Source organism: Ixodes scapularis, unplaced genomic scaffold (assembly GCF_016920785.2).
Source record: "Ixodes scapularis isolate PalLabHiFi unplaced genomic scaffold, ASM1692078v2 PGA_scaffold1__304_contigs__length_218370807, whole genome shotgun sequence".
Classification (NCBI taxonomy): domain Eukaryota; kingdom Metazoa; phylum Arthropoda; class Arachnida; order Ixodida; family Ixodidae; genus Ixodes; species Ixodes scapularis.
In genome coordinates, this window is record NW_024609846.1 from 194,075,796 (window position 1) to 194,102,079 (window position 26,284).

Consider the following 26,284-nt stretch of genomic DNA (forward strand, 5'->3'; position numbering starts at 1 on the left):
GCACCGTGTCTTTGCAGTTTTTATTTGGTGCCCTGTATGGGAGCGTACGAGCCGCACTAATCTCTTTCGTAGACTCAAAGCCGGTGGTCTCGGCCTCTCTCATTTCTTTGTGAGGCAGTTGGTCAGCATATTTATTTTTCTCCGCGATCAAAACGACTCCTTCTTGCGAACCATTATTCAAGTACGGCTAAGCAGAGCGATTCCTGGTTTTGTTCTTTCATCAAGCGAGGACTTCTGTGCCTGTGCGCGGGGTTTTTTGAAAGTTGGGGGGGGGGGGGGGGCGTACTGCTTTTTAGTTACTCGTTTCTCGCTTGACTACTTGTCTGAAGTATCACGAAACGACTAACGAAAGATTTGATTGATTTACTTCCCATTCCCATGTCTCGTTTTTTGTACAGTGCAGGCCCAGGGAAGGACGTGCTAAAACGAGTTCAAAGAATGCTGGTGCCCCCGAACGTGAAAACCTTCTTTTTTTAAGCTACACAGTCAGACACTTCCAGTCAAAGCCTGGTTGGTCGAGGAAGACCTGCCAGTGGCATGGTCTGACAACTGCATCTCCCATTAACGCCACATGGTATCCGTTTCTTAGCTGTCGAAGACGCCAATGGTGTTCCTTTCGACATGCTCCTGCTGCTCGGCCTGCGCAGCATATGGCGATGTTGCATGGTTGTGCGACACGCAGATGTTGATGTGCGTCCTGTTCATAAATATTTTGTAGAGCACACGTGTTTCTTGAAGGAAATGTTCAAGCCACAGTAACCACCCCCGGAGTGGTTGCCTCTTCTTGATCGGCTCTTTGCCCTCTAGGAGGTACAGCAGTTCCCTACGTCAGGCAAGTCGGCTGAGGTCTTTTAGTTGCTTGTGTGCCTGTGTATGTTCAACTTGTGCGTTTCTGTTACATCATGCAATAAAGAGAAGCGGCGGACACGGCCTAGTAGTACTGTGTCTGGCTCGCAACCGAACGGTCCTGGGTTCAAATTCCGCCTAAAATTAGTCAAATTTTTTATGAGGGTAAATGAATTTCTTTATAAAGTGAAATCATTTGAGACACACGGCGAGCTTTAATTCGCGTTGCATGTCATGTTTTATAATCACTTCCATTTCACGCGTGACGTCACGTTTCACGTGAGCCTTGAGGGTTGTTTTAATTTCCAACGCGGGGTCATGTGGCTTTGACGTCATGACCCTGTCGACCAATCAGAATTTTCGCGTCAGTCACAGACGCCGGCTTTTCAGCAACGCCGCACTCAGGTCTGGGTTTCTGCGACACGAGCTGCTTAACGCTATCGCGCTAAAACCAATAAACTACATTCACTTCAAATAACGTTATAAAGGAGCACGACTCTATAGATATTTAGAACTTGTTAAGAATCATGGGGTGCGGCGAGTCCCCGGCGTTCTTAGTCGTGTTATCGCTTGGCAGCCAATGAGGATTCAGATTTTGCTGATAAGAAGGTTGAGGAACGATCCACGAAGCCAGGAGAGGGGAGATCATAAGCCACACCCTGCATTTCTTAAGCCTGTAAGTAACTCAAATATACTCGCAGGTGCACACGGGCACGGGCATTAAGGCGAGTGGCACTCATCGTTGTGCGACTTTTCTATAAATAGTCGCGTATTTTTAGAGCGCAGCTCTTGGGGCGCCTGTTTCCGCATATACAGCGCCGTCGCCGTTGCCGACGGCGTAACCCCGCCAAATTTAGCGGTAAAACTGACGTCACATGACCTCAGCACCAACCCAGTTTCCCCGCTAAATTTAGCAGCAAACTGAATTGGTGCTGAGGTCACGTGACGTCCATTTTCCCATTAAATCTGGCCCAGAAACTGAATATGTTCATGGGTGACGTGCACGAAGTCATGTGACGTCATTTTCCCCTCTAAATATAGCGGGGAAACTGAATTGGTGTTGAGGTCACGCGGCGTCAATTTTCCAGCTAAATTTAGCGGGGACACTGTGGAAGGAGGAGAGGATATAGAGGAGGAAGGGAGGGTGTGGAGGAGAAAGGGAGGGTACGGAGGAGCAAGGGGGTACGGAGGAGGAGGATGGAAGGATAAGCAGGAAGAGAAGGGGAGGGTACGGAGGAGGAAGAAGAAAGGAAAGGAGAAGGAGGATGGAAGAAGAGTTGGAGGGGAGAGAAGAGGAGAACGCGAGGAGGAGGGGAGGACAGGGGAGTGTACGGAGGAGGAGGGGCATACCCTCCCCTCCTCCTCCTGAAGGGCTGCATTCTAATTTCCCATTACAGAAATTTGTAAACGTCTTTTTTTTCCTTTTTTTTTCAATTATATCGAAGGTTGGTTTTTCTTTAAAAAGCCGCTTCCTAAAGGATTAGAAGAGTAATCCGCTCGCCTGAATAAGGAGCTTTATATTTGTGAGGTACCTTCTTTTTTGTTAGGCAGGGATTCGATGCACCAAAGACAGGATCAAGGGTGATTATTACGACGGATTACAGTTAACTGAAGTGTACTGATCGAAGCAAGGGTTTAGGCGACGCGAGTATATCGTGGAAAAACAAACTTGATAATAAACTTGCGTTTTAATTAATATACCGTTGATGTAATCAAGTACACAGATGTTGAAACTTCCTCATTTTTCTCCAACGTTGTGAACAGGAGTAGAGCAGGTAAGGCGTGTGCTTGAATTCCTGACCATTCTTTTATTTTTATTTCGCCTAAATCAAATTTTGTAAGATATATATTCTCTGCTTTGGTTGGCATGTAGGCTTAAAGGGGCGGTGCAACGATATTCGGCAGGAATGTTTTTTTCTACTTTACACGAGCTTACTGGCAGTAGTGGGACACAAGGATACTCGCACGCAACGCCACTCACAAAGAAACTCCTCTGTTGCGCTGTAATTTCGAGGTGAAAACCGAGCGTTTTCATTCAATCTCTCCTTCGCAAAACCTGATGACGTAGCTGGGGGGTAGCAGTACCGCCCAGTGACGCTATTTGAACGCGGCTCAAAGATTGGACCAGAGCATGGCGTGGACACTCGATTTGGGCTCGTGATAATCGATAGCTCAAGACGCATTTGGGTAGTGTCCTGTGTCTAATCGCTGCAATGACGACAACAGCCGAACCAAAACAATGTCTGGAACTCGGCGCGTGTCCTGTGCCTTGCCAGCCCCAGGGCATGGCTATGATCAACATTGGCGGCATATAATCGGCTCCAGATCACGTGGCTGCTTGTTCTGGCTGCGAGTTGAGGGGCTGAACTCTGCTCGTTTTTCTTTATTTGTTTCTGCGACTTCGATTGCGCGTGGTTAAAATGAACGGGTATTTCACGGGTCATTAATGTCAGGGATCCGTTCTAAGCGGTATTTGCGCAAAATACAAAAATCGTTGCATCGCCCCTTTAATATATTTTTGCTCTAAGCGCTCCGAATTATGATCTTAGATAATATATTGTTGTGGACATCCCCAATAATTATTCTCATTTCACCGCTGGTTGACAAGTAGAAACTTGCATTTATTGCGGATACCATTCACTATTCCGATGTAAATGCGTCCTGAGAAAGCGTTGCGTCAGGTAAGCTTGACTTCCGTGAGCTCTGCTCCGCGAGATATTTTTTTCGAGCGCAGCTCTTAGGCGCCCGTCTCCCGCTTGAGCGGCGTCATCGTCGCTGTTGGTGTAACCACGCGTTGCATTATGGGACGTTTTCCATAATGACGTCACATGTGACGCCACGAGGGTCACGACTGATGTCACGAGAGAAAAGGAAAAGGGATTTTTTTTCGCTAAATTTAACGGAAACAGTTCCCCGCTAAATTTAGCGGAAACAATTGCGCGCTATACTTAGCTGGAAAATATCCGCGCTAAATAGAGCCGAAACAATTCCCCGCTACATCTAGCGAAAAAATTCCCTGGTAAATTGAGCGGTACAATTTTCCCGCTAAATTTTTAAATTTAACGAGGAATTTTTGCAATAATTAGCCTAAATTTAGCGGGGAATTTATTCCACTGAATTTAACAGGAAATGTAGCAACAATTTCCCGCTGAATGGGAGGAGAGCAGGAGAAAAGGAGGGGAGGGTACGGAGGGGAGGGTCAAGCGCTGCGCTCTTATTCGGCATTACAGGGAGTTCTAAACGTCTTTGATTTTTTTAATCTTCAAACTATTCGCCATATCAATTATCAGAATAACGATGTCCACTCAGAGCTATAGCTTTTTATGAAATAAAGAGAAAGTAGAATCTAGAGTACAGAACATTTGTTTCATCCAATGCTAAGAAAGGGCTTTATTTATTTTAACCCTAAAGGCCCTTTCGGACATTACATAAAAGGTTCGTAACACAAAGATTGGTACAACTGACCCAAGTGGCAACAAAAAGAGACAGAGATAAAAAAGGTCCGATGTACACCTAAGCACTTCTTATGAGTTGCGAATGCGAAAGCATGCAAGCCGCTCGTCCGCTCGTTTATTTCGTCTGCTGCGTACTTTTCGTCGCCGGTCAGTGTGCGCGCTCTCCTGGGCGCGCTGACCTTGGACGCTTCGTGTGAACGGAGCGCTGACGCACACACAGCGCCATGGGGTGAACGGTCGTTCAAACTTCAAACTGACGCGCAACGGCCAATGGGAGCCTCGTCAACGGGCGCCAGTCAATGGGACCAAAGCCGAAATCCATTAGCTTTACTCCGCTCCTTTGGGATCGGGGAAACTAGGCGCCGTTGGCTAGCTTTCCGCGTGGTTTCATAGCTGGGAGGTGGCTTCACTTGGAGAAAGGATGTAAGGTGCCGTTTGGTGCTGCTCGCTCTATGACAGAGAAATGCTTTCGCATTAATAAAGGTACAAAACATAAATTGAAGGTACAGTTCATTTGGCGCCATTGTGGCCTTCAAACATACGATATAAAAATATGGTGCGCAATAAAAACATGTACATTAGAAACAAGACACTGACAACAACAAATATTGCAGGGACGTGGGACTATTCAAGGTTTAACATGTGTTGAGCGGAGACAAAGAACTGATGGTCATTGATGCAGGCAATTTCTCTGGGGGGGGGGGGGGGCTGTTCCTGCTCAATATAGCGAGGAGTAGTAAAGAGTTTTTAAACATGTTGCTTCGTGCAAATATGGGGTTCATTTTGAAAGGGTGATCTAAGCGGGACTATATATAGTGAGCCGGTCCTAGGAGAGAGTCCCTGAAATGTGAGGGACTGTAATAAAGTTTTTAAATAAATGAAAAGCATGCGAGGTGGCTCCTTGTATGAAGAGGTGACAGCTTGATGTTTTAAGCTGCTTACACTTGTGAATCGGAAGTAGTCGCAAGCTATAAATCTAGCAGCTTTGTTTTGAAGAGATTCAATATTATCTACCAGATAACTTTGATGAGGTACAAGATGATTTGTCAGATCTCAACATGAGTATGTTGAGATCTGACAAGAGCAGTGTAGGCAAGAAGTTCTGTGTCTTAGCTTGCTTGGATCAGTGTTCGTCTAAAAACGCCAAGTGTTCGCGACGCCTTGTTAGCAATGCGTTTAATATGAAGGTTGCACGCTAAGTCTGATGAGAAATGAACGCCAAGATATTCAAAGGATGGCACATTTTCAACGGCGTCAATACCAATGAAGTACACCAGTTTGAAACTGTGTCTAAATCATAAAACTACTCTCGTGAGCACCCATAACGAGACGGTAGATGACGCAACTATCCGCGAAGAGACGAGCGCAATATTTGATGTTGGAGTGAAGATCATTGATGTACATAAGAAAAAGCACAGGAACCAGTACAGACCTCTGCGGGACACCTGACGTCATAGGAAAAGGGGAAGAGAGGCGTTTGGCCAATAGCAACTGATTGGGGTCTGTTAGTCAAAAAGGTTGTAATTAATTAGCAACACCTATGGATAAATTTATTTTAGTCAGCAAATATATCAGGCGGTTATATGGTAGGCGATCAAACGTTTTCGCGAAGTCAATAAAAATGGCATGGTCGTGTCTCGACAGGGGAACATAATTATGGAGGTCATTTAACAACTCAAACAGCTGCGTGTCACATAAACGCAGAAAGCTAATAGACAGAAGTTGATTGGTAGATAGGTGGGTCATGATCTGTGACTATATAATTTGTTCTAGAAGTTTACATGAACCACTGGTGAGTGTTAAATGAATTTTTATCGCACGTCTTAAATTTAGAAACAATATGGGCATATATTGCCAATCGTCTGGTAATTCACCCATGGAGAGTGATTGTTTGAACAGCCTTCCCAAAAAAGGCCAGAAATTGATTTGGTTAGCTTAAATAACCTTGTGTATATGCCAACCGGGCCAGGACAAAAGTTAGTGGGCAATCGGGCAATGGAACATCTGGCCCCGTATCTAGAAATTACAATATCTTCCATATTGCTTTCAATTGACATTTCTAATAGAGTCGAATTTAAAAGAACATCCTCATCAGTGAAAACACTGCTGAAAAGCTTGTTGAACTGGTCGGTCAACTGAGATCTACCAAGTAAGGTGTCACTAGAACCCAAGTACGTAAGCGCAATTGCAGAATGTGGGTTTACAACCCTCCAAAATTTCTTCGGGTTTGACCATAGCATATTCGAGACATCAACGCCAAAGAAATCCTGCTTGGCCTTTTGTATCAATTTCTTGCAGCATAAGGCATACCCGTGACATGAGGTCCACTCGCGTTACAAGTTAGAGTTTTTCACTCGCTTATATAAACGCTTTTTTTTCCGGATACTAGTTTCATTTTAGATGTAAACCATGCGGAACGTAGATAAGGTGCAATGCTTAAAACAGAAATGTAGGCAACCTGAGATTCTATTAGTTTATTGCGAAACACCATTCTATACCTCTTGACCTCCGAGTACCTCGTGGAGTGTCGCAAACATAGCATCCTCAATTCGAAAAAAAGAAAACTCAAATTAAAAGTTTAGGAACAAAGAGTTCCCAACGTTTCGGGGTCGACTTGACTCCATCTTCAGGGGTGACTAAGAATGGAGTGGGACAGCGCGAGCTTCGACCTCTCCTTCTTCTTCTACCGAGGTGATGTTTTGTGAACGTGACGCAGGCCATGGACGTAAATAGATGGTAAGGCCCCAAGGGACCTGTTAATGTTCCCCGGTGTGTCCAGAACACAACGGGGGATATTGGGGCCTTACCATCTATTTACGTCCATGGCCTGCGTCAGGTTCACAAAACATCATTTCGGTAGAAGAAGATGAAGAGGTCCAAGCTCGCGCTGTCCCATTTGATTTTTAGTCACCCCTGAAGAAAAAGTCAATTCGACCCCCAAACGTTGGGAACTCTTTGCTTCTAAACATTTGGTTCGAGTTTTCTTTTTTTCAAATTGTTCCCCAAACCAGACAGATTTCTGTCGAAGATGTTTACTTTCAAGCACCCTGAATGTTTGAGGTTATTCGTCCGGTCGAATTGCCGCCAGTTTTAGAGAGAATAGTTCTAATTTAAAGTATAACAGCACGAAGGACGCGGGAATGCCGTCCACTTTCATTCAGTCAAAAACAAAATTTCATGGAAGCAGGATAACATCAGCGTTCCTTTGTTTCACTCAATTTCCTTACCTTTTCCTCTAATACCAGCACGCTTTTTAAAAGCAAGCACGGGCTTTGCCACACCAGGTGTGGGAGTAGGGTGCGGTGGCATTTAAGCCCTGGACAGAAACCTAATGAGAGGGAAATAAAGCGCATGCTCAAGGCGCAGGGCCGACAACAGCGCCACCGCAATGGCATGACGACAAAGAATTGAGTTGGTGTGAATACGAGGGTGAAAAAAAATTATCCACACTCTGTTTATCTCAGACCCCTATTGACCACACTGTCTTATCGGCGTATTTCGTACCAGGTCTCTCCAGTCACTGCTGTGCAGGTTGGAACACGTACCGTCAGTTCAGATGTGACTTCAGTGCAAAAAACAATGGCTGTCACACTTTTGATTTGCATAAAAAAAAAAAAAAGCCTGGAGTGTTTTTTTTTTTTTTTTTCGGTATGAGGGTGTTTTTGGTGCCGATATTGATCGAAGACTTTCTGCACAGCCACCTCGCTCACCTCTAACCCATAGCTACACGCCTTCTTAAATGAGAAGGTACCTAGCGATATAGCGACTCATTTTCTTTTGGGGCGACCTATTTTCCAATTTTAGGTCACCACGCATTGGGATGGTCGAACCACTGCTGAATTACTTTCATGAATAGAAATACCGACACGGATGGGGGATGTCTATTACGAAAATAATTCGGTTTAGTAAAAAGTGAAAATAATATATATATCTATATATATAACATTAGCATTATTGTTGATTTTTTTTATTTTATAAATACAGAATGTGTCCTTTAACAAATACGGAGTTGAGTTGCGTTGCGTAGCCGTAGCCATTGCCGTACCAACGCAGCCGTCAGCTGAACTTAGAAGGCTAGCGTCCTGATAAATGTAACTGCACGCCACTATGGCTCAAGAGGGCATGTGGTTGATGCTACGGCGGGTCGCGTGGTCAAATAATCACTTCACGCGTGTCGGGTGACGTCATGTAACATCATCACAATCTTGTGTCCCGTCCCATCGGTCCCTTGACGACACGCTAATAGCTCCAACTTTCAACGGGATGAAAGATTCCGAAATAGACGCTGTGAAGTTGTCCTTGCGACGTGCTACTATTTCCTATGCCTTCTATATACCGATCGTTTGGGCGGTAAATAAAAGAAGACTCTTTTTTTATGGAGATCAAGACAAGTTTATACGAAAGGCAGTATCAATACAACGGTTGTACCTGCCGTCTATTATACCTTATGCAGAAAGTCTGTTCTAAATGAAGGTTCAGGTTTACAGTTTCAGAATCTGGTAAAGTGCGCTAAATAAAACAAAAAAAGCTAGATCTTGTAGAAAAGAAAGCGTAGCTGTCTTTATTTTTTCGGTGTAAAAAGTGTGTCAGTGACGTAAGCATTCTTCGTAAAAATAGACAATACCGCATGCATCTACGTCACGGTCAAAAAACGACGCGATATAAAGTCTTGCTAAAAATAAATTAAACTACTAAAGCCTTCGGGGATATTCGATTTGTCCCGGAGGAGAATGATTTAAATATATTACATCAACCTGACCGATTTGGTCATTCTATTAAATCAAACTTTAAAACATTTTGCGTATTGGACCCTCTGCACGGCTCCATCTCAGATTGATAATGTAATGCTGCTCGTCCTTCCATATATCGAGTGACAACACGATGTTTGAGAGAGCATTCCAGCAGCTGGGGAACAGCTTGATTTCGTTCAAAGACTCGCAAAGGACCGAGAGGGCGCCATATGACGACTGAACGCAGGTTTACAAGGATAATGTATAAACTCCCGCTGGAATTGTCAAGATATCTGGTTAGTTTGGCTCGCGCAGCTCCCTCTAACAAAAACGTGATGTAACCTAAACAGAACTGCCTCTAACAGTTGTCACATGCAGAGCCGGCTTTAGGTAACGACGGCCCTGCACGTGAAAGGGCCGGAAAAGAAACTGGGGAAATTGAAACGCGGAAAAAGAGTTGCAACGTTAGACATGTCCAGGGTAATTTAATTTGTACTTTCTGTTGTTACATACGTGCACATCTGGCTACGTTCAATTGTAGAAACTACAGATATAATAAATTGGCAGCGTCCTTTACATTCGAGGTCCTCCAATCCATGTAATGCAGTATTTAAGAAGTGATAATTTGAATTTGTTCAGAAGACTATATACAGTCTTTTATAAAACAGGTGACGAGTCATCTATATTCTTTTTTTATTTTATTCCATTTATTAATACGGTCTGGCCGTGAGGGGGCTTACAGTGGTGGAAATCACAACATAAAAAAACAAAACATACATAATAAGAGAAATAAATAAATATACAACTAAACAGCTCGCCAATAAAAAACGGCAACATTATGCAATTAATAATCAAAGCGTGCATCAAAAAAAATATCAAAGAAAAGAAGTAACAGATATTCACTTTTACAGACAAAAACAAAAGTGTCACTGCAAAATCGCGATATGTAGTGGCCATGAAACAGTATTTTCGATGCATTTTAAAACTTCACTGGGAGATGTACATGACATAGCGTTATCGGGTAAAACATTCCACTCTTTGATTGCTCTAGGGAGGAAACTGAATTTAAAACAGGCATTACGAACAGAAGGGTTTGAAATAAACATGCTGTGGCGAAGCCATGAAGATTCGCTTTTGCGGGTTTCAAAGTAGTCGGATGTATGAATTTTAACGTGATTATGAATAACCTGTAAAAAAAAACACTTTAACCTATAGTACGTTGCAACTCAAGAAGGTAGGGCGAGCGTAAGACAGGCCGGGGAGGAGGAAGCAGACGGAACGCTGGAGAAGAGATGGGGAAACCTCTGTTTAGCGTTCCGTCTGCTTCCTCCTCTCCGGCGTGTCTTACACTCGCCCTCCCTTCTTGAGTTGCAGCGGACTATATTAACCTTGGTTATCGATTCGAGTTCTGGAAGGGTGGCAAGTTCACATAGTTTAGTAGGCGAGTCAATGCCGCGATATTTGTTAGAGATGAAACGGGAGGCTCGCCGCTGGATTTCCTCTTGTTTAGAACAATTTGTTATGGTGTATGTCCCATGTTGTATGTCCCATACAATTTTGTAAAAGATGCATATCCCATGTTGTATGTCCCATACAATTTTGTAAAAGATGCATATCCCATACAATTTTGGAAAATCCAATAATATGTCCAGCTAAAGTTTTATGAGCAAGCATTTTTATTTCAGGTGTCGAGCTAGCTAGGTTTCGCCTCGGGAACCACAATTGTTTTGCTAGTGTTTTCGGAAACAATATCAAAATAGGTATTCCGTCGTAGATCAGGAGTAAATGTTGAACCTAAGTGGTTATATTCCTTGACCCTGTAGAGCACAATTGGCGACGAGATCTTTGGGTGGCCCCGCCTCGCGGATGCTTTTTGTAACCTAGTCAGTAGGATGCTAGCAGACGACGCTATATGTAATCGTATGAGACATTTCTGTTAGTTTACAGCAGGGACGATTGATAATTATCTTTAAAATTTTATGACGTGTCATTAGCTTTTGTGAAACTGAATGGCAGCCCCCCCCCCCCCCCCCCCCCCCTAAGCTCTTTTGATAGATATTAGCTTTAAGATGTTCGAGAGCAAGCCTAGGACTTCGTAGCGCGCGCGCAGTCCAACGCGGATGCGCGGTTGCGCTGGCAGTACTTGCTGACTTTCATTTGTTCTGGTTTTAGCGTGTGGCGATTCTTTGTCTGTTGGTCCTGATTAGTTTAATCTAATTTTAATCTAGCAGCGTTAAGTTCGCATTCAGCAGGGCGCAAGAGGACAACTGTGCACGCGCGCGTTGTCGTTGTGGTGGTATGGAGCTCGCCGATACCGACGCTTCCGTCCAAGCTAAGGAATTAGCACAGCTCTGGAGTTGTTTCCAAGCATTCGTACGGAACTGCGCGAACCAAGTCTGAATTATTATTGTTCCTTTGCAGTGACGCTTCCCCTCTCCAGTATCAACGAGTACGTGGCACAGGAGTTTGCCACATCTCGACTTCTGCTCGAGGGAGAAGCCGTACTGGAAGCTGAGTACGTTGTGACGTACAGTGTAAAAAAAAAAGTTGACAGTAACAGCACGTTTGTAGGTTTCGTGCTGCAAACATCGGCTTTAAGCAGAGACCCGCACGAGCTCGAGATCGTGGTGAAAGAGAAGACAGTGGCAGCTGCATCATGCTCGTGCAAAGCAGGGTGCGCATGTTGTGAACTCTTAATTGATCTTCCCTGCTTTCGGAAGTTCCCTTTCCTCACCCTTTCAATGTAGAATGTACCCTAACACAGCTCGCATGCTCGTCCCGCAGGGGTAATATTTCGAGAGGGGGTTCCTCTGCTGAGGCAGAGCGTGCGAGTATTTTATTCTGAAGCTGGCAAAAGTCAATTGCTTGGACTGCAACAACTTTCCCATTGCATGAACCTTCAGTGGAGCTTGCTAAAATGAAAACGATACTTCGATGCAAGCGAATTACAAACATATTGGAGGAAACCAGTCTAATGTTATGTTGATCATACAAATTAAACTAGAAAGGGCAAGTATGCTCGGCTTATGGTTCCTCATGGGTGCCACTGTGAACAGTGTGACTAATGCCAGCTTCTACGACCCTTTTTTTTTATTTGGGGGGGGGGGAGGAAGGGGGGGGGGGGATGGAACGGACGGACAAGCCAGAAGGTTGACAAACACATGCGGGAAAGGTTTACATTAACCCATGATGCCAGGAGAAGGTGGTGCAGACATCAGTGCGTCGGAGCCATACCTTCCACTAACTTCTGCCACTGCCATAATTTATACCATACCATTTTAAGGCTTGTATGTAAACACGGTAAACATGGAGGCGTGATGTCATCTCATTGCTTCGAAAGGAGTGCTTTTTGCGATTTTGTATATCTCAGAATTTCATTTTAAAGGCTTTACTTCACAGTAGCACTGTTTTCATTTTTAGGAGCTACAAATGCAAACACATTGTGGCCATGCTCCTGTACATCCATGCCACAAAAGTGTTTGAAATCTTGTCGTCGACCGACCTGCCACAGCAATGGGGGAAAAGTCAAAAACAGGGTGTGAAGGACAAGTATGCGCCCAGGCCAATCATTGAGCTTCCCTGCGTCAAGAAGGTATGTATGTGCAAGAATACAGCATACTACAGTGGATGGTAATTCTAAGAGGCAGCAAGGAAGTAATGTAGGCACAAATGCCCAGTACATGCGAGCCGCAATTGAGGCGTATCTCTGCGCCATCTGCCGATGGCTCGCCTGGTTTCGACTACAATATGGCGCATGCCTCCCCGACTGCTTACAGGCACGTCTGTTCTTCCGCTATTCTGCAACATGGTGCTCGCCTCAGAATCTGGCAAGACGTGCCACTTCAGCGGCCGCCGTGATAAGTGCCTGCCATGGGTGCTGCGACTAGAAATAGCACGAGTGGCTTGTGGTGCATATCGCAGGCCAATAGTGATCTGGTTGCTGAGTTTGGCAATTCTGTGTTTTCCTTATATGTCACGAACAACTGTTTTTTTTTTTTGTGTGTGTGTGTGGCCAGTGACATTTACTCTTGATAGAAAAACTCCATTTATAGGGCCAAGTTCATGCAACACCAACTAAACTGGACAGTGCTTGCCTGGCAGTAAACCCAATCCAGGGCTAATGTGCTTGCTTATTCGAAATTCTAGATCTAGACAGCGAGTGACGCAAGTCTGGAGGGAGACGTCCTGGGCAAGCTACTGCAGGGGCTCCCATATCGCTCTGCTGCTCACCGTCACCGCGAGGAAATTCCCGTACAAGGTTAGTCCACAAATTACTTTGATTGTTGGAATTGTGCCCGTAACATTTACCAGTCACCTATAATGAAAAAAATATTATGGAATTACACTGCAGTCTAAACCTTTTAGCGTAAAGAACGCCTGTCAGCTGCCACATACTGATTGACAGCTTGAAGGAACAGTTGCATCGTTGCCAGTTCTGAGCTACTCTGAAAACATTTTGAATCTGTTGGGAAAACAAAAAAAAATACATGACCAATATGGGCTCCTTATAGTGTTGTCTGCAGGATAGATTAACTTGGATCATTCTGAATAATGGGTAAGCGCCCGTCACGTTCCGCGTCAGGGAAAAAAACAAAAAAGAAGTGCGATATGCTTGTGAAGAAGCGAAAAGCACGAGAACAGGAGATTCGGCGATGACCAATAGGACGGGTAGACTTTGCTATGACCAGGAGAAGCATCAGTGACTCTCGGCAACAACCCGAAAGGCGACAAGAAACTTCCTGTACGTATCCATTCTTGGCAGTGGCCCGAACTGGCACGGGGAGGAATCTCTGTACCAACCTAATTCTCGGCAATGACCCGAGGCAACCTGAACCACGGCAAGGGTCCCATCACAAAGTGACAAGGACGCGCATCCAGCAGTATATATTAACTTCGGCTGAAACATCTTGGCTGAAGTGGTCATCTGGACGATATATGTGAGAATTTACCTATGTCTAGTAGATATATAAATACTTGAGCGCTGATATGTCATATTTATTAATATACATTTACTCTGGCCAACCACAAGAGTGAAAGAAAAGTATGCATGTAGTTGGAAGAGTAAATAAATGTATAGTAATCAAATATGACATGTCAGCGCTCAAGTATTTACATATCTACAAGATGTGGGTACTCACATTCATCGTTCAGGCGACCACTTCAGTGAATATGTTTCAACGGAAGTTAACCTATATTGATGGATGTGCGTCCTTGTCACTGTGTGAAGGGAGGGACCCTGGTCATGCTTTGGGTTGCCTCGGATCATTGCCAAGAGTAGGGGGGTGCAGAGGTTCCTCACAGTGTCCGTTCGGGTCAGCGCCGGGAATGGGTAGGTACAGGAAATTCCTTGTCGCTCTTCAGCTTGTTGCTGAGAGTCACTGATCTCCAGGTCACAGCCAAGCCCACCCGTCCTATTCAGTCATCGCCGAATCTCCTATCCTCGTGGTATTTGCTTCTTCATGAGAACGCCACAATTCTTTTTGTCTTTTTCCGTGACGCAGAATGTGAAAACTTCCTTTGCTTTGCTTAGCTCAAAAATTGCGAAGTAATAATTTTCACCCAAGATCTTCAATTATTGTGCTGGTGGTAGCCCCTAGGTAAGCCATCATATACCCGTAGAGGCCCAGGTGCTTTATCTATATAAGGGATGGGAGGTGGGAAAGCCTAATGTTAGGAACAGTTGACCCTCAAGGTATGCAATGAATTTACTGCCACACATAGATATGCTTTAATTTGAAGGACCAGCAATCGAGCTTGCTTGTTTCCTTTCACCGATAGTCGAGCCTCATTGGTAAAACCACTAACTGTGACGTGCTGCATTCGCTTTCATATGGACTCGATAAATCTTGTTGAAACATATATAAATTAATTATGCTGAAATACTCAAAATAGAAACCGAGAATGGAACCCTCTCTCAAGTGGGATGTATCCTACTGCTTGACAATGACGTACCTCTGCGAGAAGCTGGGACGGATAAAGTTGTGTCATGATTTTGTCTTGTAGCTTTTCAGTGCATCGAGCCCAGAGGAGTCGCCATCCCCACCTCAGAGGCCAGCGACACTAACCGAGGCATTAAGAATGATGAGCAGAGATAATCAAGCATCTGATGACAGCTTCTACGAAGCCCTCCAAGAAATGTTTTCAAAGGTTGTTGTGGAAGAGATTGCCACACTTACCATCCAACAAGCAGAATCGCCGCTTTGGATGGAATACAGGACTGGTCTGATTAGTGCATCTGTGGCCTACAGCGTCTACACGAGGATGAAGACCCTGAGGACAAAAATGGGTCCCGATGATTTGCGTCCCTTGTTCAAGGTCCTCATGCGAGAGTCGACCTTTCAGTCAGCTGCAATGGTAAGAGGGTCGCAAGACGAAAGCACTGCCAAGAGGAAGTACTTGCAGGAGTCAACCCACGCCAACCTCACGATCCAAGACAGCGGGCTTCTGATAATGGAGTCAGAGCCATGTGTTGGGGCAAGTCCTGACGGGATCGTCACTTGCGACTGTTGTGAACGTCGATTGATTGAAGTAAAGTGCACAGATGGCATGCAAGGTTTCAAGAGCAGAGAGATGATGAAGAACAGTGATAATCATATGCTTAAGGAAACAAGCAGGTATTATTGCCAGGTGCAAGTGCAAATGGGTATTGCTCAAATTCGAAGCACAGACTTCTTTGTCTATCAAGACGAGCACACGCACATACTTTTTTCTGTGCATTTTGATGAAGTATTTTTCAGAGATGTAATTGAGAGGGCAGTTTTCTTCTTTAAAGAGTATATGATACCACTTATTACTGCGGTTTAGCCTCCTATGCACTGTGTTTGTGTAATTCTCCGATTTTACACGACTACCAATTTAGCGCTGTGAAACAGGATGATGAACCGAAGTTTGGATTTACAAGGCTGCAGAAGTGTTCCAACGGGATGCTAGAAGCCCCACAACATTACTCGTACAGCAGTATCTCGAACACCTTGCCATATGTTAGGAAAAATAAGGGTGCCATTGAAGGAGGAATGTGACATTGCGATTCTCCCCGAACTGTTGAGAATGAGAGCAAGCGGCCACGCCTCTCTCCTCTTTGCTTCAGTTCACCTCCTCAAGGAGACGAAGCGAAGGGTAGAGGGGATGTCTCATCGGCCTCATTCAGTCGTGCCTTTCTTTTCCAAAAATACGGCCATCTGTTTGAGATAGCGCTGCATGAGCGATGTTTTGGAGCGTGTAGCATCCCGCCTATCGCTCCAGCCTTGCTTTGTCATTTAAATTTCGGATCAGCATCAGCACTGCTTCGTTTTATGTTTCTCTGCAGTCATTGTTTTCAGTGCGCTTTGCACCCACTGGTTTTGCACAGTATGTGGCCACTCATTGAAGACATTACCTTGGGGCGTCTTTCTACCGTTTTGGAACCTTGCATGTCATTTGTTCACGCAATCACAACAGTCGCAACTGGAAAAGTGGTTGTCTTAATCTTAAAAAGTTATGATGCACGTACTATTAACAGTCATCCCACTTCCCTGTTTCATGAATTGTTTTAAGGTGTTCTCAAAATTGTGTACACCCAGATGCCTTTTTTGTTTAAAATGTTTTAGACTTCTGTGGGTTATATGTTATGAGTAAAGGACAAGTAGATGAAAACTATTTTGATATGTCAAAGGTGTTTTACGAGTTAAATATTGCTCTTGTGCAAATTATTCTTTATGGTACATGTCTAGAATTATGTACCTGGTTCACTTACGCTGTTAGACTTGTCACCCGCTAACAGGACCAAATGATCAATCCTTGGTCCTCTTACGCTCAGCTGCTCATCTTCACTTATGATGTCAAGTTGTTTAAGTGTCTTCTGTCCTTTTAGACTATGTTATTATACAGGATCATGTCACTCATTTCCCACTGGTACAAGCATAATCGATTGTTCCTGAATCCCACAATCAGTGAAAGCTGCGTGCCTCCATCATGGGATCAGTGATTACACCCGTTTTCTTCGATTTGGAATTCAGTTTCTTTGACTAGAGTCTTGGGCAGTGAACATGCACAAAACAAAAAGCTCGTAGAAGTTGACGCCAAACTTTATTGTTATCACTGTATTTCAAGCAAAAGTTACTGAGAAGCTAAAAGTAAAAGAAAACGTATCGCTGGCATGGAACTCAGCTTTCACGGAAACAAATATTTGTCGTCTGCAAACAGTGGCTTCGAGATATTTACAATTCCTGCAAGCGTAGTGGCAATGCTGTCAAGGTATGCAAGCAGATCAAGTGGGAACCGCTGCTGCAGGATCTTGAAGCGTTTAATGCGCTGAATGCTTCTTTCTACATGCACTCTGGCACTCGCAATGCTGGCATTTCTTTTTGCGTCACCAGGCGACAGCTGCTTCTTCTGGCCAAGAAAAGGTGGCCGGATCATCTCGAGCCCATGCTCATAGCACAAGTCTTCAATTAAAAAGCCCCTATCTACCATGACGTTGTCAATGTAAGGCTCACATTTGGTCAGAACTTTACTTTCCCGGGTTATGTGTGTGTCGGAGGTCCTAACTCCGTAGGCACGGCTCACATAGCTAAAGAGGCCTCCAGGGGTTGTGCAAATCAAAATCTTAGCAGTATAGGTTTTTTTGTAAATGCTGTACGTTAAGATCTGTGATGGCAGGTCTTTCGGTCGCTCAATTGCAATCTTTGTGCAGTCCAAGACCACCCTCCTCATGCGGTATTTATCGAATTGCTTCGTGAGGCATGCAGTGACGTGGTCCTTGTCAGGCCAGTAGATTGCATGCCCTAGCACAGATGCTAGCAGTACAATGGCCTTCTTAAAGATACTCGACGCCGTAGTGCGGTGCATGTCAAACAGGACGGCCAGCAGCGAAAAAGACACATTGTGGTAAAGCTTGGTGAAGATGAGCAAGATGACATCCTCATTGCTAAGTGAGAAGCTCCTCTTCGACTGTTCCCTCCGAGCGTCGGTGAACAAGTTGGCAATGTTATAGAACAGCTCCAAGCTTGAGATGCCCGTTAGCACTACCAGTGCCTGTTCGTCCTTAACAGTGGAGATGGTAATCAGTTGTCTTCTCCCCTCAGTCCATGTGTTCACTTGAACACCGATATCTCGCTTGAGGTGGCACAGCTCCTCTTCAACATCTGAAATTGTTCACGTTGGCAATTCGGAATATGCACATTCGATAATGCAGAAGCCTGCACAATTCACAAAGGTTCCTGCTTTTCCCTACCATTGTCGAGTAAAAAATGGGGAAGCTGCAACATTCTGTCTACTCATCTACCTTTATACATGAGCAAATAGCGCAAGTAGAAGCAATATTGCATTTTTACACTAGTATCTTGAATATCTGGTGCATGTAATTCTCTACATTTAATGCCCTTCAGGTCAGCCTATGCTACCACTGTCAATCAAACAGAATAAATGCATATGCCATCACCAAGCATACAAAATACAGTTTAAGATTGGAAAAAGTAGTCATCTCTGCAGCTGTTAGCCATGGAACGATCTTGAAAAGAGCATGTGTGAGTAGATATTTCTTTAATACTGTCACGAATGACTGGTGAAGAGGCGAGAAAGAACGAAAGAAACTGAATGTTTAATAAGGCGAACTTGTGCGAAAACAAAATAATAAGTAGCGCCGCAGGCGTCGGCGTAGCAGCAGTGTCAAGCGCTTGGGCAAGATCGACTCCAGCTCGTCACACAGAGCCATTCTTATACATGTCTGGCCTTCGAGCAATCGGCGTGGAAAGTTCGGTGCATAGGACAGTCTGATTATGAACATGAGGGAAGGTTCTCGAGTTTACAAGAACGTTAAAAAAAATGTGTGTCCGCTGCCCGGGTTCGAACCTCGGCCTGCTTCGTGGAAGCCGCGCACGGTAACCACTAGGCTATGTGCCCGCTTGCGTTGATGTGCGTGGTAATACAAGCACAGACGATGATAACAGTGTTATATCTTCCGACCCTCTTCGAGTTACCTTCGTCGGTGTACGAAGAACCCATTTAGGTGGCCGTCCAGATTGTGTTCGCCGCTGGGCATGCGCTGTATAAGCTTGCCTCCATATTAGGGCGCCATCTTTCAGAGCTCAAGAAAGGTGCCAAGGCGCACAGAACCGATTAGCGGCCAAGGTTGGTGCGTGCCTGCCACTTGTTTCTGACAAAGTTAGATGGCACCCAAAAACGGTGGCTCGCGATTGCTCGGAAGCAAGCAGCCCTCTCCACATCTCGATGCAAAGCATTTGCAGACGCACTCCTTCCACAGGAATGCGGATAGCATCATCACCTAAATAGGTTCTTCTTGCACCATGGTTAGAATGCTGCAGAGGAGCGTGTGCTGTGTACCAGGCCAATGACTACTACAAATGTGAAGGCAAACGAAACACACCCATGATGGTTGCTGCGCTGTCCACACCAGCACTGGTAAAGTGGGCCAGTCCGGAAGCGGCTGCAACTGTGGCAGGGTCGGCATCGGCCTCGCATTCAGCTCCAGGACTCTGGCAATCTGCAGCGAATGAAACTGCTCGTTGAAATTAAATGGAGAATCAATGCCTTATCTATGTTTCTAGGAAGACAAGCACAACACAGATCAAAAATGCAAATTAGTTGCGTTCGCATGTGCTTCAATAGTGAAACTGAAGTTTTGGCATTTGTTTCTGCTGCGTGAGAGTGCAGCCAAACACAAGTGCAAGTACACCGAGTATAGGTTTTGAGCATTTGTGCGTTGGAGGCATATCAAATGACATGATTCACAAATCGTAGCCCCCACCTTCCCCACAGCGTAGCTGCCTAAAAGCTAGACAAGCTATGGCATAGACTACACTACAGTAATATGACTAACCACCTGGTAGGTTTATGGCTTCGTTCAGCGACACTGATGCACAAAGACAACTGCAGTATTCAACACACCTGTGATTGTTGCTTCCTCGGTCATGTCGGCACTTGTATCCGGAGCCACCCCTGTTGCAGCAACACTTGTAGTAGGACCTCTACTGGCTGGAAATCATATGTAGAGGGACTGTGTGTTAAGGCTCAGGCATACTCCACCATCACGCTTTGTCGAGGGTGCACACTGAGGCAATTAATTTACTGTCAACTGACAAACCTCGCGAAATTACGCGGCAGAGATAAGATTCTGCTGCTAGCCTGCGCTGCCATTCAGGTGACACACAGCTAGATAAGAGGTTCTCCATACTGTACGCGAAGGTTAAGAAGTGTTATGCCCTGCAGATTCATATAACTTGATTAACTGCCGGACATGGCCCAACAAATTAGCAAATGGTTTATTAATTTTTAGACGAAGATAGATTATAAACTTAAAAGCTCTTGCTGGGAAAAGCATACCACACTTCTTGCTTAAAACAGTCGGGTCCGCAAAAAGAACGACCAGAATAATTCGTAGCAGGTGTACGACAGCTTCTTAACGATTAAATATCAGCAGGGCGGCCGAATTAACGAATTTGGGGGCCCTGGGCTAAAGGAAGGAAGGAGAGGGGGGCACAAGATTTTTTTTTTCTTGGCATTAAAAACAATGGCCCGCGCTGCCCCCCTCCCCCCCCCCCCCCCCTTCCCCGCCCCCCACCCCCTTCTTGATTCAGTACCGATTATCAGTGACTTACTCCCTCTTCCAGGTCTCGATCGCGGAATTGGTTTCGGCCGTTTCGCGTCAAATGGGCGGATAGGCAAGCATTTACTTGGAACGGCTCCAGGAGCCAGCCACCGCCTCTTCCAGCCTGTTGAGGGAATACATTTGTTTACTCGTTTGCAAAGCACAGAAAGAAGTGAATTCGAAACTAATGATAGAATATCACTCACCGAGCATCTTGTAGCCCACAGGGTACACGAAGTCACTTTCATCGAAGTGCTTACTACATAAGCGAGAGCTTTTCGAGTTCGTCTTGCCCATTTTCAACTTGGTGAGCCACTGCTTTCTGACTTCCCTGTCGCGCGGATAATAATAAAAACTTGCGCCCGTCTCACCGTGGTAGGTGTTGCACTGCGGTACCGAGCAGTACACCACCATCTCGGCGCTTGGACAACGCGTGAAACAACCTTTGCCGCGTCTAGAAAACTTCAAAAGGAACGATCGCAACCACCCGAGCACCAAAGCGTAGCGCGGCCGACCTAGAACGAGGCACCCACCAGTCCTACTGCTTACGTCACAAACGATGATGATGCTAGCTGGAAAGCGCCCCCTATAGTTCGCACACGCCACCAATAACATCCATGCTATATTCATAATGCAAAATTATTGTTTCTAGTTAGTGACATACAGACAATTTTTTTTTTTGATTCAGCACAGTTTGCTATTGCTCACAGCAGTTTTCTTTATTCTATTTAGAGCGCAATTTAGCTCCACCTGATCATCCGGGGTTTCTACATTATTGCAAATAATACAATCGTCAGCAATTAGCTTGATTGGTACTAAAATGACGTTGTGCAAATTATGTATAAAAATTGAAGCCGTTTACAACTCCCTGTAACGCCGATTTAGAGCGCAGCTCTTGAGGAGGAGGAGGGGAAGGTACGGATAAAAATTTATGCCCCTCCTCCTCTCCTGCTCGCCTCCCATTAAGGGGAAAATTTTCCGCTAAATTTAGCGAAGAAATGTTTCCGCTAGATCTAGCGGGGAAATTTTTCCGCTGGATTTAGCGGAGAAATTTTTCCGCTAAATTTAGCAGGGAAGTTTTTCCACTACATCTAGCGGGAAAATTTTTCCGCTAGACTTGGCGGGGAAATTTTTCCGCTAGATTTAGCGGGGAAATTTTTCTGCTAAATTTAGCGAGAAATATTTTTCGCTAGATTTCGCGGGGAAACTTTTCCGCTAGATTTAGCCAGGAAACATTTTCCGCTAGATGTAGCGGAGAAATTTTTCCCCTAAATTTAGCGGGGAAATTTACCCATAATGCACCGCGCGGTTACGGCGACGCCGCTAAAGCCGGAAACGGGCGCCTAAGAGCTGCGCTCTAAAATAAAAAATAGAAGGGTGCCTAATACAGCCCAGTGCCCACTGGGGTATACCTGAATCCACTTGTGAAAGGCTAATTTCAGGCAATTCAACTTTCACACACTGCTCGCGAAAGGAAAATAAAAGCGACACCCATTCCGTGATGACTGTTTTTTTTTTTTATTTTTACTTTAGCTGATTCTTAGTACCAGTTTTGAATATGCCATTTTATCAAACGCTATATCAGTTTGACCACGGAAATGTATAGCCTTTGAGAGGTCGAGAACTGTTACGATCAGCTGGTATGTTGTGGAAAGCCCTCTGCTAAAGCTGTGTTGAGATGGCAAAAGCATTTTAAAATTTTCAAGATTAGACATTAAGTGTTTAGATGGTAAATGTTCAAGTAGCTTAGAGCAGATGCTAGTGGGTGAAATGAGGCGATAGTTACTGACGTCTGAAGCACTCCCATTTTTGTGAACTGGTATGATCTTTTAATGTTTACATGCACTTGGAAAATAAACATTTTTGTCAGATGACTGGAAAATCAAGGTAAGAGATTTATATACCCACTCAGTGTATTTTTGTTTAATTTGTTTGGAACTCTATCTTGCCCCGAACTTTTAATTCTTCATATCGATGTTAAGTAAAACGTTAAAAACACCTTCCTCGTGTATTTTTCTTCTTGATATGAGGACTATTCGAAGAAGTACTGAAACTTGGCGCCGCTCCATCGTCATAAGGAAAAACAGAAGAAAAAGGAAATTTTCAAAGCGATCTTGATCGATTTTGAGATCAGTGTCACAGCATCATCAAACCGTACCGGGCGCTTCAGAAAGAAATCTTTTAAGCGCTATATTATACAATTCATTCTGAGATGCCTTCACCCTTCTTGACTCCTGCGGTGAATATAGTGATTATTAACGGAATAGCGTTTAGGAGCTCGTGTCGCAGAAAAGCCCGCGTCGGCTTCGGTGTCAGCATCGGCGTTGGTGTCGGCGGGACGTGAAAACCCTGATTGGTGGAAAGGGTCATGACGTCACAGCCACATGACGTCGCGCGAAAATTTCAGACAACCCACAACGCACACGTGAAACGTGACGTCACGCGTGGAATGAAAGTGATTAAAGCATGGCATGCAATGAGAATTGAAGTTCGCCGCAAATCTCAAATAATTTCGCTTTATAAAGTAATTCGTTTGCCTGAACAAAACAAAATAAGAATTTTAGGCGGAGGCGGCATTCGACTCCACGGCCCTTGGGTTGTGAGCCAGACAGGCTACCGAATAGGGATTGCACTTCTTGGGAAAGAGCGGAGATTTATATGTTTGGCTATCGCGTTTCACTCTTAAAGGCGCCCTGCAATCCTATTTAAGTGTCTACCCTTTTTGCGGTTTCCACATCTCCTCGGGTGCGGGCAACCCAGCGGGCACGAAGAGGGTAACTAAATATCAGTGCGCCATATCTTAACAGGGCGACGCGGAAACGTCCTCCTCCTAAGGGGGCGCCCCGCGGTGCCGGACAGGCGCAGCATGTGACGAAATCGTGACGTTGTCGGTCCTGGTTAGCTCCTGCTTTACCACTGGTGAAAGCCGCTAAAAGCTTTTTAGTCGAAATACAAAGTATAAGTGGCTTGAACCGGTTGAATTATTTGTAAAAGTAGTTTTTGTCCAGCATTTTAGATGAGAAAAGAAACAAATACAGTTTAAAAAGTACGGAAACAAGAAACAAACCGCGATAACCCGTTGACATACACGCCATCAAGCGGTGGAAGAGGCGTCGCAGACGTCCTCCACACCCCCGCATGTTACCATGCCCTACGACGACGCATGACGCCGGCGGCACATTTTGCAAGACGCAAAAGTACAAATTTGTCTCCTCGCGAGACCACAGGAGACCCGCCCAGACTTCCCCGGAACTTGAGCGTCGACGAGTGGGGGCCGAGAGGCTTCGCCAGCGCACTACGGACGCTTGCGAGGAATGTCCCCGTACGGTGGGTACTACACCGAGCTCCGCACTTCTATCGAGGATCCGGTGCCCCAACTCCGACAGACCCGGCAAATTTATGCCGGCAAGCGCGGTGAAGGGCCAAAGCAAGCAAGTAGGCGTTCACGCGCACGCGACTGCAGGGGAAGCAGTCATCAGCGTAAGCCGCAGCCGATTGGCCAGTCGCTTCGCTTCTAGTTGGCCACCCAAGCCAGGAACAGGGACGACATGAAGGAGGTTTTTTTTGGTTGTTTTTGTAATTTTAGATTGCGTATAACTGTTAAAAGGAAGCAAATTTAGAGAAAATAATAGTTTCACTATAAGTTACTACATTCGGTGCACTCAGATTCGGTGCAAATTAAAAACCAGTCAGAACGTCGTTGCAGGACCCCTTTAAAAGCGAAGCGTAGGCGTCTCCTGTATTTCTTTTTCCTTTGTGAACTCCTCTGGCGCTTCCGCTTGAGTTTTCGTTGGGCATGAATAATTTATTGAGTAATCCAGGGATTACTTGATCACTCGATCATGTTTTGCGCTGTTTCCTCTTTTGATGATAGTTAACCAACTCGCCCAACTTACCGTCTTGTTAATCCAGGGATTAAGGTTTCAGCTTGTTTACTGCATATTGGAATATATAGCTCGACAGACCGTATAATCATGATTGGAAGTAACTTCCAAAGCGCGTTGGCGCTGGCGTCTCATTGATAAAGAAACAAAAAAATAATCAAACAATTTTTCCAGGCAATCTAGGATGCTAACGTCATCGACGGCCCCAAAAATTCAAAACTGTCTTTCGAACATCATTGAGAGAAGTACAGGGGCTCATGTTGAAGGACAGCTGCGTCAGTTTATGGACAGAAAGACCCTCTCCAGTTTCATAACTAAAAAGAAAGGATTTCAACGGCTCGGAAAAAAACACTGGGTCTAAAATTAACGACGTTGTTGTGCATATACTTCCGTAATCTGTTAGGATCTGAGTTAGATTGTAGCAGAAAACGAGTTATAATATTTGTTCCCAACAAGTTTCTTTAATTGATCCAGAAGAATGTGTAATGCTGTCGAGTCCTGGTAAATTGAAATTGCCTACTGACATTATATTATCTTCATGACTAAAATTAGAATCCATATATTTTTTTAGTACATCTCGTACATCAACTGACGAGTTGGGAGGTCGATATATGCCTCCAATGTAGACTGTACGGCTACTCAACCTAATCTTAATTCACAACGCTTCAACATCACTCACATGACTAACGATAAAAATGCCAGATGTTTTAAAGTATAATTGCAACTCCGCCACCCATCACTCCTCGGTTTTTTCTTATTATTGTATAACTTGGCGGCAAGACCTCAGTCTGATATATTCCTATGAAGCCAGGTTTCTGCAATTACAATAATACCAGGTTCCTGCTGTAAGATTGTACTTTCAAATTTTACTGTCTGTTCAAACTACTTCTGACGTATATTTTCACAATCGCAAAGCAAATAGGATCCCTTTGTTTAGTCGCTGATTATCAGCTCCTAGCGGAATAAGACCCTTGTACCTGTCATTTGGAATTTCGTTCCTAGCATACAAAAGATTATTGACCCTTATCTTATCTAATACCAATTTAACTTTGGCACCTTTTTTCCTCTCTTCTGTGGTAGAGTTCCATAGGTTTTTTTTTTTTATTTCTACAACTTTTTTACAAAATTCCTTGTTAATGGTGATTTGTATAACGTTAAGTTTACGGAAGTTGTTTAAAATAGTCATCTTTTCCATAAAGTCCGCAAACTTGAGTATAATTGGACAATCCCGAACCGGAGTCTTTTCTCCTAGTGTCTGCATTCTTTGAATCGAACTTAATTTCTGATTCGGTATATCACAATATACTCCATAATTTACCTTACTCATAAGTAGATCTTCGTTTTCGACCCCCTCTTCCTTTATGCCCCTTAGAAGGGGGTTGTTCCGCCAGTAACGGTTTTTCAGTTCATCATCTTGTCTAGCAGGGGCACCCACTTTAGCATCGCAGACACCCGCGAAACTTTCAAGCTTAGCAAGCCTGTTCTGATTTTCATGCAAACCTTGTAGCTTGCCTTCTATGTCATGAAGTCTGTGCTGCATTTGAAACATACTTGCTTCCGAAGAGGCCTATTTCTTTTGAACTGAAGTTATTTTTGAGAGATTCTCTCTGTGAGTTAAAAGCATTTCAGAAAAAAAATTCTTGCGTAATTGGCCCAGGGTTTTCCTCGACATCTCCGGATCGCATCAGTAACATGCTTACTATAAAAAACAGTTATGAACGCAATTAAGGATTGTATGGGGACACGCCCAGACAATCAAGCAGAGGTAATTACTGCGAAATCCAT

The 26,284-nt window shown here is 44.6% G+C and overlaps 2 protein-coding genes across 2 annotated transcripts in view; one reads left to right on the forward strand and one right to left on the reverse strand.

Annotated features, from left to right (window-relative positions):
* The window catches only part of LOC121835892, a 28,282-nt gene extending 14,988 nt beyond the window's left edge, over positions 1-13,294 (forward strand). The window contains exons 2-4 of the mRNA XM_042290436.1: positions 11,400-11,705; positions 12,452-12,627; positions 13,188-13,294. Of these exons, the coding sequence (XP_042146370.1) occupies positions 11,400-11,705; positions 12,452-12,627; positions 13,188-13,294 (589 nt within the window). The remainder of the gene's footprint in view (positions 1-11,399; positions 11,706-12,451; positions 12,628-13,187) is intronic.
* A 3,885-nt stretch (positions 13,295-17,179) lies between these two features.
* LOC121835893 lies at positions 17,180-18,336 on the reverse strand. Its single transcript, XM_042290437.1, has 2 exons — positions 18,294-18,336; positions 17,180-18,153 (listed from the first exon to the last, which is right to left on the reverse strand). The coding sequence occupies exons 1-2, from the start codon at positions 18,334-18,336 to the stop codon at positions 17,180-17,182; spliced, it is 1,017 nt and encodes a 338-aa protein (XP_042146371.1).
* Between the last annotated feature and the right edge of the window lie 7,948 nt (positions 18,337-26,284).

Bases quoted from the DNA above. Each gene is read 5' to 3' on its own strand.
- LOC121835893 (XM_042290437.1), bottom strand. From the start codon at position 18,336: ATGCAATATTGCTTCTACTTGCGCTATTTGCTCATGTATAAAG. The intron at 18,154-18,293 runs GTAGATGAGTAG...GAACAATTTCAG, and splicing joins CTATTTGCTCATGTATAAAG to ATGTTGAAGAGGAGCTGTGC.